At 43.9% G+C, this 16561-nt stretch overlaps 1 protein-coding gene across 6 annotated transcripts in view; it reads left to right on the top strand.

Annotated features, from left to right (window-relative positions):
- ubr3 (ubiquitin protein ligase E3 component n-recognin 3) overlaps window positions 1-16561 on the top strand; it is a 45539-nt gene that overhangs the window by 14825 nt on the left and 14153 nt on the right. For 3 of the 6 annotated variants that reach the window (XM_035750106.2, XM_035750113.2, XM_035750112.2), the window contains exons 19-31: window positions 36-132; window positions 1963-2107; window positions 2264-2368; window positions 2767-2943; window positions 3214-3246; window positions 6758-7203; window positions 8526-8614; window positions 10914-11063; window positions 11947-12080; window positions 12922-13032; window positions 13164-13376; window positions 13682-13818; window positions 15715-15800. In XM_035750106.2, the coding sequence (XP_035605999.1) occupies window positions 36-132; window positions 1963-2107; window positions 2264-2368; window positions 2767-2943; window positions 3214-3246; window positions 6758-7203; window positions 8526-8614; window positions 10914-11063; window positions 11947-12080; window positions 12922-13032; window positions 13164-13376; window positions 13682-13818; window positions 15715-15800 (1923 nt within the window). The remainder of the gene's footprint in view (window positions 1-35; window positions 133-1962; window positions 2108-2263; window positions 2369-2766; window positions 2944-3213; window positions 3247-6757; window positions 7204-8525; window positions 8615-10913; window positions 11064-11946; window positions 12081-12921; window positions 13033-13163; window positions 13377-13681; window positions 13819-15714; window positions 15801-16561) is intronic. The other 3 variants (XM_035750107.2, XM_035750108.2, XM_035750110.2) reach the window with 3 other exon arrangements.

Genomic DNA, 16561 nt, shown 5'->3' with positions numbered 1-16561 from the left:
CTGGTGTTCCTAAAGGATTTCTTTCTGTTTTCTAGAGGAGGTGTGGGAGAAGGAGTTTGACCCCATCATGGTGGTTCTCAGAACAGTCTACCGTCGTGATGTCCAGTCAGCAATGGACAGATACTCAGCATTGTAAGTTAATGGTCACTAAGCTCATTGCCTCCACCTGGAAGTGAATGGTTTATTTAATTTTTTCAAGGCATGTGAGTAGTTAGGGTTTTGACTGGTTATTTATGAATACATATGTATTTTAACAGTACATTTAGTGTCTTTTTTATATAGTTCTGGTTCGTTCAGTTCCACAGTTGGGATGGTAATGTTTCAACAGCCATGCCAAACTGAGTGGGTGGATGTCATGCCCTGCTGAATGTTAGAAGGTTGCTGTTCCCATCTGGCCTTGAAGAGAGTGGTTAGGCGAACAGTGAAGAGGGGGTTTAGGTCAACAATGAAGAGGGTTTAGGCAAACAATGAAGAGTGGTTAGACCAACATAGGGAGGGGGTTTAGGCCAACATAGTGAAGGGAGGAAAGATGGTGGTTTAGGCAAACAATGAAGAGTGGTTAGACCAACATGATGAAGGGAGGAAAGATGGTGGTTAGGCCAACATGGTGAAGGGAGGAAAGATGGTGGTTAGACCAACATGGTGAAGGGAGGAAAGATGGTGGTTAGGCCAACATGGTGAAGGGAGGAAAGATGGTGGTTAGGCCAACATGGTGAAGGGAGGAAAGATGGTGGTTAGACCAACATGGTGAAGGGAGGAAAGATGGTGGTTAGGCCAACATGGTGAAGGGAGGAAAGATGGTGGTTAAACATGGTGAAGGGAGGGTGAAAAAAGATGGTGGTTAGGCCAACATGGTGAAGGGAGGAAAGATGGTGGTTAGGCCAACATGGTGAAGGGAGGAAAGATGGTGGTTAGGCCAACATGGTGAAGGGAGGAAAGATGGTGGTTAGGCCAACATGGTGAAGGGAGGAAAGATGGTGGTTAGGCCAACATGGTGAAGGGAGGAAAGATGGTGGTTAGGCCAACATGGTGAAGGGAGGAAAGATGGTGGTTAGGCCAACATGGTGAAGGGAGGAAAGATGGTGGTTAGGCCAACATAATGAAAAGCGGGGTTAGGCCAACATAGTGATGGGGTTGGTTCCAATTAGTTCTCTGTCGAGTAAAATCAATATTTCAAGGCAAACTGTAATAGAATTGAGGAAATCCTTCCCCTGTTAGCTTTAGGTTGGACGTCTCCGAAGACAAATGTGATGGTTGGGGTGAAGGAGATAGTGTTAGGTTAATTTCCTGAAGATCTCTTTAAGATGTGAACTAACTGAATGTACAGAAGTGTCCTCCTGGCAGCATTTCTTCATTTGAAATAGCAGTTAAAGGGCAAGCAAAGCATACATGGGTAATGGATTTAAGGGCTTTTGTTCCTCTAGGATTTCTTCAAAACCAAATGTAGGCTATAGTGAACAAAGACAATTTAGATATCCAAGCAATTCTATCAATGTTGAACAAGAAATACCTGTTTTTCATTTCTGTTTTGGTATTTTTCGATTATCATTTCATCACGTTGAAAGAAACTATTCTGGTATGGAATGTAGTACACCTGATGTCATGACCACACGATAGCTTATTTCCCTCTTCAGGCATATTGAAGTTGCTATTTCCCCAACTCAGTCTGTGACATCAGGCTTATGTTACTGGTTCACACTGTTTGAATATGATGGATTGCCTGTCAGCCAGGCAACGTTTTATATAACCACAATCCTGTCATGGCCAATACTGTGACACTTTCAGCCGATTGGCTGTTCCATTGCGTAGACTGAAAGATTTTGTGTGGTAAATTACTCTAGAGGATTTAGTGTCACATTATTACCTATGCATTTGTGATGTTGAATGGATATCTATTGAATGTGATTTTCAATTGACTGTATTACTGCATGGAATTGACCTGATTTTTGTTGTTGTACCCAGCTTGAAACAGTCTGGGATGCACACGACAGGGAATCCATGGCCACCGTACAAAGAGAGGACTCCTCTGCACCCATGTTACAAAGGCCTGGACAGGCTGTTGCACTGCAAGACTCTTCACATTGTCATCTTCACTCTGCTTTACAAGGTGACCCTTCCAACTGCTCTCTTCATTCATATTACTCATGGCTTATTTTGTCATGCAAAAAAAAAAACACCTGTCATTCAAAATGTAGTTGTTTGATATAACTGATGGTGAGATTGCACTATGATTTGAATTTGGCAGAACTATGTTTTGTGTTAGATCTGGCTGGATCACTCCAACATGTCTGAGCATGTTCTGTGCATGGTGCTCTACCTGATTGAGCTGGGCTTGGACAACCAGGTTCAAGAGGACAAGGAGGATGAGGTAAGATGTATACTGGCTTGATCACTATCTGACCTTAAGCCACTCGAAGACAACATTAAAAAAAACATTAAAAAAATACATTGTTGGTAACATGTCGAGAGTTTAGGTTCTATCTGCATTTTTGTCAAAGTTGTGCTATTGACAGCCTTGTTCTGGGCAACGCTCTACCTATATGGTACTCTAAATACCCCAATTCATGTTAAGTTCAAAAGACTACTAGATAAAAAAATAGTTCACACTGTTTTTAAAACTAATGAAGGTTCAGAACTTTAAAACCAATTATCTCAATCATTTTTTTGCAGATAGTCCCAAGCTCTCAACGTGTTATTTAGTTTAAGTTTTATTAAGGGACCATCAAGGTGTTCTTCACATTAATCTGTCTCATGTACTGTGACTAGGAGCCTTGCATTGAGGAGCACTGCCATGACAGCTGGTTCCCAGGCACCAACCTCCTGTCCAACCTGCACCATGTCATCAACTACGTGAGGGTGAGGGTGCCTGAGACTGCCCCCGAGGTGAAGAGGGAGAAAGATCCCCCTCCCAGCACCAGTGCTGAGGCAGCCAACTTCGGTCAGGTCAGATAAACATCTCTCTACCCTGCCTGCACACCAGGTGGTACTGACACTACTTATGTATTCATACTACATTTCATGTTCAGTGGGCTCAGAATTGCTTGCCTCCGGGTAGATAAGGTATAATGTTCATTCAATGCGTTTGGTATATTGGCTATTTTTGTATTATGTAGCCTGTCATATCCTCTTCCTGATGCGGAGAGGTTGCTCTTTGGCGGGTCATGTTTGAGAAGCATTTTACGTATGTTGGTTTGCCGTACTTTTGCTCCACAGAATTCCAGGCGTCTGACAGGGAATTGGAGAGAGGTAGCTGTTTGCATTGGAGTGTTTGTTTGGTCATATTAAGTAGAGGAAGACCTGGTTGATTTCCTCAGGGCCTTGGAGTGTGTTCTGTTCTGACCGTTGTGTGAAAAACCTTATGTCTACGTTATGCTCTCCTCTGTTATATTTGTGTGTCTTATGATTTTTTAGTCATTGAGGTTGCACTCTGCCTTGGTTTGTTTAGTGCTCTGATGGGGTTTCCCTCTTGACTGCTGAAACTACACTGAACAAAAATATAAATGCAACGTGTAAAGTGTTGGTCCCATGTTTCATGAGCTGAAATAAAAGATCCTACAAATGTTCCATACGCATAAAGCTAATTTCTCTCAAATGCTGTGCCCTTGCCCAGTCATGTGAAATCCATAGATTGGGACCTAATGAATTTATTTCAACTGACTGATTTCCTTACATGAACTGTAACTCAGCAAAATCTATTTTTATATTTTTGTTCAGTATCATGTGAGTCTGGGTAAATGCTCTTTAACTGCATGTGACTTTGATTGGTGGCGCTCCGACTGAGCTGTATGATGTAGGTTTATTTAACAGTGCTCCAATCCTTTGTCTGGGTTAATCACAAGCGTTTAAAAAAAAAAAAATAATTTTAAAGTTAAGGGGATGAATTTTCTCTAAGCATATGAACTAGCACTGAGCTTCTCTTGAAAGGTTGTTGTTGCTCTCCAACGGCCTCCTGATGTACTGGCCTGTCTCCTGGTAGCGCCTCCATGCTCTGGACACTACGCTGACGGGCACAGCAAACCTTCTTGCCACAGCTCTCATTGATGTGCCATCCTGGATGAGCTGCACTACCAGAGCCACTTGTGTGGGTTGTAGACTCCGTCTCATGCTACCACTAGAGTGAAAGCACCGCCAGCATTCAAAAGTGACCAAAACATCAGCCAGGAAGCATAGGAACTGAGAAGTGGTCTGTGGTCACCACCTGCAGAACCACTCCTTTATTGGGGGATGTCTTGCTAATTGCCTATAATTTCCACCTGTTGTCTATTCCATTTGCACAACAGCATGTGAAATGTATTGTCAATCAGTGTTGCTTCCGAAGTGGACAGTTTGATTTCACAGAAGTGGGATTGACTTGGAGTTAGTTACATTGTGTTGTTTAAGTGTTCCCTTTATTTTTTTGAGCAGTGTATATTATTTTAATTTAAATAATGTATCTTTAAAAAAAAAATGTTTTTTAGCTTAAGGCTGTAACGTAACAATGTGGAAAATTCAAGGAATCTGATTATTTTATGTACAGTACCAGTCAATCGTTTTAGAACACCTACTCATTCAAGAGTTTTCTTTATTTGTACTTGTTTCTACATTGTAGAATACTAGTGAAGACATCAAAACTATGAAAAAACACATGGAATCATCTAGGAACCAAAAAAGTGTTAAACATATCAAAATATATGTTATTGAAGAGTCAAAAGTAGCCACCCTTTGCTTTGACAGCTTTGCACACTCTCGGCATTCTCTCAACCAGCTTCACCTGGAATGCTTTTCCAACAGTCTTGAAGGACTTCCCACATGCTTAGCACTTGTTGGCTGCTTTTCCTTCATCTCAATTGGGTTGAGGTCGGGTGATTATGTAGGCCAGGTCATCTGATGCATCACTCTCCTTCTTGGTCATATAGCCCTTTCACAGCCTGGAGGTGTGTTGGTTCATTGTCCTGTTGGAAAACAAATGATAGTCCCACTATGTGCAAACGAGATGGGATGGCGTATCGCTGCAGAATGTTGTGGTGTCCATGCTGGTTAAGTGTGCCTTGAATTGTAAATAAATCACTGGCATCAGCAAAGCACCATCACACCCACCTCCATGCTTCATGGTGGGAACCACACATGCGGCGATCACCTGTTAACCTACTCTGCATCTCATAAAGACAGGGGTTGGAACCAAAAATCAAAAATTTGGACACATCAGACCAAAGGATAGATTTCCACCGGTCTGATGTCCATTGCTCGTGTTTCTTGGCCCAAGCAAGTCTCTTCTTATTCATGTCCTTGGTGACCCATGAAGGCATAATTCATGCAGTCTCCTCTGAACAGTTGATGTCTGTTATTTGAAATCTGTGAAGCATTTATTTGGGCTGCAATTTCTGGGGCTGGTAGCCCCAATGAACTTATCGCAGAGGTAACTCCTGGTCTTCCTTTCCTGTGGTGGTCCTCATGAGAGCCAGTTTCATCATGGCGCTTGATGGTTTTTGCGACTGCACTTGAAGAAACTTTAAAAGTTCTTGAAATTTTCCATATTTACTGACCTTCGCGTCTTAAAATAATGATGGACTGTCGTTTCTATTCGCTTATTTGAGCTGTTCTTGCCATAATATGGACTTGGTCTTTTACCAAATAGGGCATCTTCTGTATACCAACACTATCTTGTCACAATACAACTGATTGGCTCAAATGCATTAAGAAGGAAAGAAATTCCACAAATTTACTTTTTTTTTTAACAAGGCACACCTGTTAATTAAAATGCAATCCTCATGAAGCTGGTTGGGATAATGCCAAGAGTGTTGAAAGCTGTCATCAAGGCAAAGGGTGGCTGCTTTGAAGAATCTCAGATATGAAATAGATTTTGATTTGTGTGACACTTTTTTTAAAAGTTTTTTTTTTGTTTACTACATGATTCCATATGTGATGTCTTTTACTATTTTCTACATTGTAGAATAATAGTAAGCAATTTACATTAAATGTTTAATTAGTGTCAACTTTTGTGTTGTAATCAAATAATTGGCCATCTTAAAACAATTCCATGTCATCTTAGCACCCCCCCTCCCCCAACATCTTATTAAAATAATTTGACAGTGGTGTAGCACAATACCACAGACTTTAGAAGGGAGGAACTACCTTATTCCATAGGCTGGGATCAACATTGCAGCTGTTGCAAGTGCTCATTTTTCACTGGCTGTACGCTGGTCACAAAAATCATGCGTGATAGGCAGCTTAAACTTCAATTCAATCATTATTGGGTTAAAATATGCTCATAAATTTTATATTACAGCCATCCACAATCCGTAAGGTGCAAAATTAGAAAGCAGCAGTGTGATTCACATAATTTCGCTATGTACATGTCAATAATAAGTGATATCAGTATCACCAGTAGGCTACACCACTGCTGTCGTCCTTATCTCCAATCGGTTATTCAACTTGGATGTATAATCTTAGTTGCACCATAGGTTTTCCAATCTTGGACTTTTGCCTTCAAAAGCCTATTCCTGTTCTTTTCCCGTGATCCATCAAAATGCATTTGGTGTGTCATCATAGTGGTTGCTGACTTGTGGTCACTTGCTCAGGCAGGAAACAAACTTAACTTAAAAAAATAAAAAATGTAAACATTCTTTCTGAATTCAAAAGTAATGCTAGAACTAATCGAGTTCTTCAAAAATATCTAATCCGATTACAGTATTTCTGCTGGTTATGTAACGGCCATTTATTTGAACTGCAGGTTTGGGAAAGTGTGTGTCAGATCTCATGTGTTTTTCTGCTGTTGTAGAACGTCCGGGAGGCGCAGGTGTTCAGCCTGGTGGCGGAGCGCAGGAGGAAGTTCCAGGAGATCATCAACCGCAGCAGCACCGAGGCCAGCCAGGTGGTGAGGCCCAAGAGCAGCTCTACACGCTGGGTCCCGCCCGGCACGCCTCCCCAGCTGGTCACAGAGATCCTGGAGATCCGCGAGAGCATGCTCTCCCTGCTCATCAAGCTGCACCAGAAGCTGTCGGCCAAGCAGAACTCCCTGTCGGCCACTTGGCTGGAGGATATGGAAACCAACAGCCACGCCCACGGGGATGGCATCACCGCCATCGAGCGCATCCTCACCAAGGCGGCCACGCGCAGCCGCCAGAGCAAGCGCAACATCCAGGAGATCTGTGGGAAGGTCTCTCCTCCCGTCGCTCCCAAGAAGAACGGCCCCACTGACAAGAAGACCATGGACAAGGACGAGAGGTTTGTTACAGGCTCCTGTCCTGTTTGCAAAACCATGAACACCAACTTATCTGTACCACTTTTAAATTAATACAATTTTAAAAGGTTATTAGCCTTTGAAATGAGACCATCTTTTGAAGTTATTCAAAGGGCTTCTGCAGAGGGAATTTGTATTCTGTAAATCCCCCTTCACCCCACTGTGGAGTCTGTTTTGAAATGAAGATGAAGCCGGATTTGGCAGTTCCGCTCACAGTCACCGGCCACAACATCCTTATTCTATTCCCACCCCTAAAGATGATGGAATGGGCTATAAGCACTCCATGATGACCTATTTTTGGGTTGACTAGACCTGCAGACAAAGACAAAGGTAGCATCTCTCGCTCGCGACTGTGGGACAGCCAATGGCAGAGGAAAGCGGAAAGGGATGCCGCACATTTCTCAGGCGGGCCGTCTGTGCCCCTGAAGCTGTCAGTGGGAATTACTGAGCTGTGGCACTCCTGTCACCATTTGTTTATGTCCTCTTATTAGGGGTCTCTATTTACATTCAACCCTGCTCTCTGGAAGTCTGCATAGACGCTACAGTCAGGGAAATAATCCCCTTGCCAGCCCTGCACCCAGTCACATACTGTAACCTCATTCAAATCAGACGCTTACTTTGTATGTATTGTGTCCAAATACTGCAAAGTTCATCTTACACTTTATACCACGGGTGTTCAACTTTTACCCTACGAGGTCCGGAGCCTGCTTGTTTTCTTTTCTACCTGATAACTAATTACACCCGTGAGGTGTCCCAGGTCTAAATCAGTCCCTGTTTTTTACCTGGGAACAATGGAAAAAGGTAGTGGAACTGGCTTCGAGGTTCCAGAGTTGAGTTTGAGGGCTTTATAGTATCCCTTTGTGCTAGCGTCTGAGGGGGAAAATGAGCATCTGTGACGGTCAGACAGTCACTCTGGAAATGAGAATGCACTGGTGGGTGAGTAGTGGTGATTTAATGGCTAGTCATTGAGAGAAGGGCTTTCAGTGTTATATAAAACCAAGCGTTTCCACTTACCCACAGAAGCTGTTGCTATAGAGATGGGTTAACCCCTTCAGTGTGTAGAGAATAGGCATTACTCCTGCATCAAAATAATGGAAGTCTGGGCCACATGCCTCGGCACTCTATTTTAAGTACATTTTGATTTGAATAGCGCGATAGGATGTTTATTTGTTTTTGTGTGGTGGTTTCAGACTTTCCACGCTATGCAACACTTTGACAGTTACATAAAATGGTTTGACTGATGTATCATGATGACAATTTTCTATGTAGTCTTCTATGCTAAGTTGAGTTTTTACCGGTCTTTCAGACGTCAGAGGGCTCGAGAGAGACAGCAGAAGCTACTGGCTGAGTTTGCCTCCAGACAGAAGAGTTTCATGGAAACGGCCATGGATGTCGGTAAGGAGTGACCCCACAGGATACACAGGAAAGTTGATTATTCAGAACCTTTCCAAGCTTTTAGATGTACTAATATATTGTCAGATTTGTTACATGGTGTGCTATTATATTCTAGCACTTGGATACAGGGCCTGGTCCTCTATAACTTTAAAGTGGACTCCACTATTGTTGAGGACGTATTGTGCACACGTTCCATTATAGTCCTTGAAGGAAAGTTTTAGAAAATACAGCTTTGCTTTTATTTATTTTTCAATGTGGCAAGGTGACACTGGCCACAGCCCTCAGGCCTCCCTGGTTTCCCCAGGCCTGTTAGGAGCAATGAGAGGAAAGCACTCCTCTGAGACTGGAGCCGTGCTGGTTGAGGGCACTGCGGATCAAAGCACTAATAGTGGGATGGACTCACAGGGACCACCCTGACACAGTGTGATTAGTGGATGAATAATGGTCTCTGATCAGAGGGAGCACTTAGGCAGGGCTACGGATGGGCCTCCGGCTGAGCAGGCTAGGACGCCTTGTGTGCAGGGCTACATCCCAAATGGCACCCTTTCCCCAATATAGTGCACTACTTTCTACCAGAGTCCTATGGGTCCCGGTCAAAAGTAGTGCACTATAAACTAAATAGGGTGCCATTTGGGAATTATCTCTAATCTCCCTCAGGCTAACTGCTGCCTGGCTGGCTGGCTACAAGTTTCACATACACAACATCCACGTCACATACCTCTACTGTATTGGCACAACTAGGGGCAGACAGAGAGATGATCATTAACTTCATCGCGTTTTTTCTGATTTTGTCAAAAGATGTAATACAACTAAATGTATTGGCTGTATGGTTTAACAATATACATGGAGAATGTGCACTGCCATTGAAGAAATCTACCACAGCTAAGACTCTTGTGTTTTGAGTTAGTACTTTTACTAATTTTCAGATTTTTTTTATAGGTGTCCCGGCTGACATTAACCCACATTTATTGAAAGGATTTAGCTTGTGTTTGTATCTTATCAGTATAATGAATGATCTTGACTTCTCATGGGCTACATTTGTTTCACAGATTAAAATCAAAGGTCCCAGATAATATAAATATTTGCACTGGAATTTTTTACCAGACAAATTTGTCAGCATTAATCTCCCGGTGCTGCTTTTAAATAGAGTTAGCTGTACTGACAATCACGCTACAATATTGACTATAAGATTTTACGTGTGTGTGTGTGTGTGTGTGTGTGTGTGTGTGTGTGTGTGTGTGTAATATAGTAGAGAGAAATAGCATAGCAACTTAGCAAGGCAGTAGTCCTGCATAGCAACACGGGTGTCCTTGTCTCCCAGCCCTTCTCCAGCTCTGTGTGTGTGCTGTGTATACTGAGGGCCTGAGGCCTGAGCTGTTCCATTGACATCTAATGCAAACTGTTTATTTCCCCTGGAACACGCTGACCTCTCCTGAGATCATATTGCACCCTGAAGCAATAAATCAATTCCAACACGGGTTGACATTTCTACGCAAACTTTACTGTTCAAATTGAACACGGTCTTTAACATTTTAAAACTAATTTCACATCAGTAATTAATCTCTATTGCCATGCCAATCCCTTGGACAGAAGAAGCAGAGAGCTGAAGTGTGGTTATTGGAAGCATTGATGCTAGGCACAGTGATGTTTGTATTCCTTTCCAGTACAGTGAGTGGTGCTCTAATGCACACATTAGGTGGAGTGGTAATGTGCGTACTAATGCAGTGACAAGGTTGTCTGAAAGCCTCCTGTTCTTTTGTCAATGCCTACCCTCTTCACCCACCCTCTCTCATCCTGTATTTGGGGAAAATACACGCTTTTTCACCAAAGTGGAAATGTCAAGACCCGTGTTTGCTTCACTCTAATAGAACTAGTCATTGATTTCCTCTGAGTTAGAGAAGAACAAGGTAATTGAGCATGGTATTATTTCTAGGCAGGAATGTGAGCGTATCTGCCGGTGACCACGTCTAATGGAATTTTATTATCACCCGGTTTTAGCCGGCCCCAAAAACTGAAGAGTTTCACACCACGTTACCTTCCTAAAGTTTTATAATATATTTTTTTTATTTTGCACATTGCTTGCCAATATCTTCCCTGCGCTCCAAACGTTTTATTCCAACGTGTCTTCTCGCTGTTAGTTTAATGTCAACTGATCATAAAACCTGTTAAGAATGCAACATTTCTATCCAGCTCCAACATATTATCTAGATATGATACATCTCCAGCATGAAGCTTTTGAATGTGGTATTAATCAAGTGTTTTTATTAAAGACTCAAGAGTAACCCTTTGTGCCTGTCAGAATCCCCGGACGCTGAAGCAGCCATGGACCTGGGTGCCTCGGAGGTGATGGAGTCTGAGGTCCTCTATGACTGTGTGATCTGTGGCCAGAGTGGCCCTTCCACTGAGGACCGGCCCACTGGCCTGGTGGTTCTCCTTCAGGCATCGTCAGGTACTACGGCACTGTATCCCCCCCTCAGTGTGTCACACATCTGAATTAATGGCCTACACCGTTTGCCTTTTGTCTTACCACTATCCTGATTTTGTTGTTCAATTTCAACCACCTACAAAATGAATTAGCAACACAGAGTCAAATTTAAAGGTAATGTATTTCATTGATATGAAAATCTACTTCCCCCTTAGCACAGCCCTTGCCTGTTTAAAGATACACCGTTATTCATGGCAGCTTAGCACCAGCATATTGGAAAATCACATTTTAATAGGCAGGTTAGCTGTTGTTTTAATTGGCTCATTTATCATTCATGTTGATCCCTGGCCGAGTTTTCATACTGCCATTCTATGCCGTGCTGCCGGACAGGATCATTCACTGTCATGAAAATAGACGGCATGATTGATTAGCAATTAGTTGCGGTTTGGGAACGCTCGTTGCCTCAAGATCAAAAGAACACCTTATGATCTGCCACCTGCTATTTCATATTACGCCTCTCAAAAGACAATGTAAACACTAAGTTAATTATCTGTCAGATCTTTATTGTCCTTTTCATAGATGGGAAGCCTTAATCATTTGAAGCAGAAAAATCCCAGACTGCCACTGATTTACTGAGTGGATGTTCGGGAGATTAGCTGTCATTCTCAACTGACGTATCAGTCACTATCCTCTGTTCCTGATGTGAGAAGGGGAAAACATCTGCGTTTGACTACAGGCACTCCTAAAACGTGACGTGTTCTCCAAGCAATCATTGCCCTTGATTGTTTTCTATAAATGTTATGGAGATCTCTAAATGGGAATCTGAGAGCTCATTACTCATGCTGATACATTTCTAATAAAGCTCATTGTCACTCACTGCGAGCCCCCGTGCTCTGATTTGTTTCAGTGCTGGGACACCGATGCAAGAGTGACGAGACGAAGAAACTGCCTACCACTGACGATGAGCACATCTACCCAGCGGACACGTGCGGGGCGGCTCACGACGTCAGACTCGCTCTCATGCAACGCTTCTTCAAAGATGTAGGTGTCTTGACTGGAAAAACCCAGTCACTTAAACACACACTCTCTCTACCTCGCACTCTTTCCTTCCTTTAAAAAAAAAAAAAAAAAAGAATTCCTCTACTTCTCCCTTGTGTCCTTGGCTTGGATCTAGTTAGTAAAGGCTCAACTGTAACACACAGGGAAGCGTTTCAATGTAAGCACTGCCGTTTTTCTCTAAGCCTATTTTATGCACATAAAGGGTGGATTCCCATCATGCATGTTGAACCTTTTTCCTCCTGAGCTGGGTTCAGGTGATTCAGCAGCCCAGCCCCCAGCCAAGTGTTCCAGCCTGCCAGTCTGTCAGCAGCTCCAGACTCCAGCAGCCAGAAAACCCGAGAGAATCAGGCATGGAAGATTAAGACCTCCTGACAGAGCTTCTCCTCCCTCACTCCACCTCTACCCCTCTCTGGGAGTGCTGAGGCAGTTAGTCTGCGTGACAAAGAAGCACTGCCACGGTCTTCGGGTGTTAGCTGCACTGCTGTTCTGCCATTTCTTGTCTCTTTCTCCAGAAAAGGCTCCTCCTGGCTTTTTTCGCACATAAAAATGCTGCTGTAGAAATGTAGTTAAATCAACTTCTTGTATATATTTCTGTCAAAGGAGGCTGCTGAGGGGAGGACGGCTCATAATTATGTCCGGAACGGCGTGTGTGGAAACCATGTTTGATATATTTGATACCATTCAACTCATTCCACTCTAGCAATTACCACGAGCTCGTCCTCCCCAATTAAGGTGCCACCAACCCCCTGTGGTTTCCATTCTACCGTTATGGAACTTAAGAGACTCTTATTTGTTTTGAGCTGTTCTCTTGTCTGTTTCGCAGAGTTCCTGTCTGCAGTCGGTCTCAATAGGCTGGGAGGGGGGTGTGTATGTGCAGACCTGTGGACACACCCTGCACATAGACTGCCACAAGTCCTACATGGTGTCTCTGCGGGTAAGTGTGTCCTTATGAAATTATGGATTAACATAAGGGTCATAACATAGGACAGTCCTACCTGCCCTGTTTCCTGTAATAATCACGCATAGTTAAATATAGAAACTTTTTTTTATTTATTTTTTACCCAGAATGACCAGGTGCTGCAGGGCTTCTCTGTGGATAAGGGCGAGTTCACCTGCCCGCTGTGCAGACAGTTTGCCAACAGTGTGCTGCCTTGCCGCCCGGGCCGGAGCACCGAGGTGGTCAGCTGGCACATGCCCACCAACAAGAAGACCGCTGTGCTGGTGAAGGAGGTGGAGGACCTGCAGGAGCAGCTGGGGCTTTTCCCAGTAAGCACCACTGTAAGGCAGAGAGATATACACCGCTTCACCCAAGTCTATCCCCTTGACCCCGATCACTCCACCTTAACACTTCCTGACAAATGAGACTGACGCCAACAGTATTGTAGCTGTTTTGGTGTTACTCCAGTTTGGCCTCAATACATATTTCACCTGTCATCTCCTGCCAAACATTTGCTCTGGTTTGTTTCATGTACTCTCCCAATGATTTGCATACATGTAGGTGGCCATTACGTCAATATTACCATAGTCAACAACATTTCAAAATGGAGATCCTGCTTAGTCACTTTGCAACCTTTCCCTTCCAGACGGAGTCCAACCTGAGTAAAGAGATGGAGTCGGTCATCAAGGACATCAAGAACACCACCCAGAGGAAGTACATGGACTATGGCAAGAACCCTGGTTCCCCTGACAACGACTTCCTCTTCATGTACTCTGTGGCCAGGTGAGGGACACGACACAGTCAAAGAGAAACTCCATTTATCACAGTCATATGGAGAATTTTCCATTTCCAGCTCCATGAGACTAAGTGAAAGTGCACCTGGTAACTTATGGTGTGAGTTGTGCAGGCCAGGGAGATGAGCAATGGCTTGTGTTCCCGTTGCAAGTGACCCCTATGCGTGCTCCAATCAGACAGGGAGGTCCTCCTACTGCTCTCTGTTATGCAGCCAACTGACTCTGACTTTAAAACACTGGCTGCCTGGCCTGTCTGCTCCTCTCCTTTTGTGCTCTGAAAGCCAGCTCCCTGCCTTGCATTACAATGACTGGGCACAGAAAGAGAACTGCAACATTTCCTCAGTTTAGCCTAGTTGTATTTCTGTTTTGTTGCTTTTATCCATTGAGCGCACTTCTTCGCTTGAGGAGGGCCGCTTGAAAAGGCTTTTGTATCTGTAGTGTACCGTTGGAGCGTATTGAATTGTAGTCTTTGTAACTGCACCGGATATATAGATTACTTGGTGTTTTTTTGAAGTTGCTCGGAAGCTGTGAAGGCTTTTTTGATTGGCTTTATTCATACCTCTGATTGTACTGCAGTGTGGTTGCTGGAGGTGTCGCTGGAAATTCCTCTAAGCAACATTGGCAGCTTTGTCAGTTGACGCTGCAGTAAAATGGTATTGACTGGTTGGTTCCACCATCGTTTATTACCTCTTGACTGTATGGGTTTATTGCTCTGCCTCTCCGACTGATTTTCGAGCTCTTTTTCTCCAGAGTACTTATTCACAGTTTTGTCGCTTCCTGTGTTGGAGCCCAAATCTTTCCTCTTTGGACACGCTCCTCTAAATGACATTAAATGACGCTTTTATCATGGTCTGAAATTGATAATGCGTTACAGGGACTAGAGAATGGAACCGTCATTTCTATTCTCTCACCATAGGCAAAGGGTTGCGGGATGCCCTTGGCCCCTCCCAGTCTCCTCCCCATCCCCATGCCCCTCTCCCCCTCACCTTTTTTTCTCTCAACCTGTGCCCTGCAGAGAGAAGTCCTTGCTCCCTGTGTCTGGGTGCCTGTTGGCTTTCACAATTTCAGTGAACAGTGCAAATTGCCTGAGCAGTGGAAAATTCCTCTGTCGGAAGGGCGCTCTTATCAGTAGCAGCCAGATGAAGCTCGGCATGGCTGCATTATCTATGTGAAATTGCTTTTTCTCCCAGGAAGCCGGAGGATTTGCCCCCGCCTCCCCAGCCTATGGGAGGAAACGTCCAGTGCCAGGATCAAAACAACCCCTGTTCAGTCTAATTTATGCGACACCTATCTGCTTTCAATATCATTTTTTTTTCTCTAATGGTCTTCATTTTTTTTCTTTATTTGGTTGCAGAAATTGAAATATTAAATGAAATGTGTTTGGATCTGCATGGGAAATTCACAGCCGAGATTATACAAGGGAAACTGGATGGAACAGCTTTTATGCCAATGGACTAGCTATTTAAATTCTGTGTTATTGATATGAAATAGCTGGGACAAACACAACAGCTAATGTCTGCTACGTCTTCTATATCTGATGTTTCTTATAAAACGGGTGAATAGAGGGAAAGCCAGTAGTCAGTAACCTCACCAGATATTGGTGATAATTTCGCTAGTTGAGCCCTCCCGTCTTAGGTCGCTACGAGCCCTCCCGTCTTAGGTCGCTACGAGCCCTCCCGTCTTAGGTCGCTACTGCAATAGCAGGTAGATGACATGAAGGAACGTTAATAGTCCACTGTCCTGTTTCTGAATTGGGGGGAAAACTCCTGTCAGACTGCCTGAGTTTAAAAAAAAATGGCTGTGAAAATGCCCCAAAATCTTCCTCTTGTCCCACTAAGCTCTAGCAGTTGACTGTGTGTGTGCTTAGTAATGGTTGCTTCCTCAGGACAAACCTGGAGCTGGAGCTGGTGCACCGTGGAGGTAACCTGTGTTCTGGAGGAGCCAGTGCTGCAGCCAAGCGCTCCTGTCTCAGTGAGTACAATACACCACTCCCCTTGCCTTGCTTCTCACTAGATTAACATGCATGAAGCCTCCTTCCGTCAACTCAGTGCTATATGAAGTGTGTTGCCCTCTACTTGACCACTAAGCTATTGTGTACATCCGAAGTTGACCTTGTGTAAAGCCATTGACCCATGTTTCATACACCAACCGTTTGAAGTATTTTTTTCTTAGATTCAAAGAGATTAATTAGTATGAAGCATTTTAGTCTTTTACGATAAGGACCGTTGGAATTTAGGCTGATTATGGGGACTTGAGGGAATCTGAGGTGGTGGGAAGCCTTGTCCCAAAGTCCCTTGTGTAATACAGTGTCTGAGGTGAGATTGAAGCCGCTCGTCCGTGTAACCGTTGGACCATTGGTAAAGATTGTCGATTTGGCAGTGGTAGGGAAGGAGACATGCTGCTGCCGACGCTTTCTGCCGTCAGGGTAAATGAAGCAAACAAACGTGTCAAGTGCTGTTTTTTAGTTTATCGTGTGGCAAGGGTGTCCACTCTGGGGTGGACTGGAAATGAAGACCGAGTGATGTTGCCATCTTGAGCGGTGACTCTGCCCGCTGTGACAACAATGCCGAAGACCAAGCCTCTGACATTGGTGGTCGAGTGGAGGACGACACACACACTTATGCTCAGAGGTGCAGACAAAGATGCGAGGCTCTGATTTTTGGATGGTCGACTCGAGATGCCCAAGGTGTTTCTCCTTGATTCTACTTAGTCTGTCATTTGAACTTGACCTT

This window comes from Oncorhynchus keta, chromosome 34 (genome assembly GCF_023373465.1).
Source record: "Oncorhynchus keta strain PuntledgeMale-10-30-2019 chromosome 34, Oket_V2, whole genome shotgun sequence".
NCBI classification, from domain to species: Eukaryota; Metazoa; Chordata; class Actinopteri; order Salmoniformes; family Salmonidae; genus Oncorhynchus; species Oncorhynchus keta.
Note: the sequence above shows the minus strand (reverse complement) of the source record. Positions and strands in the feature narration are given on the sequence as shown.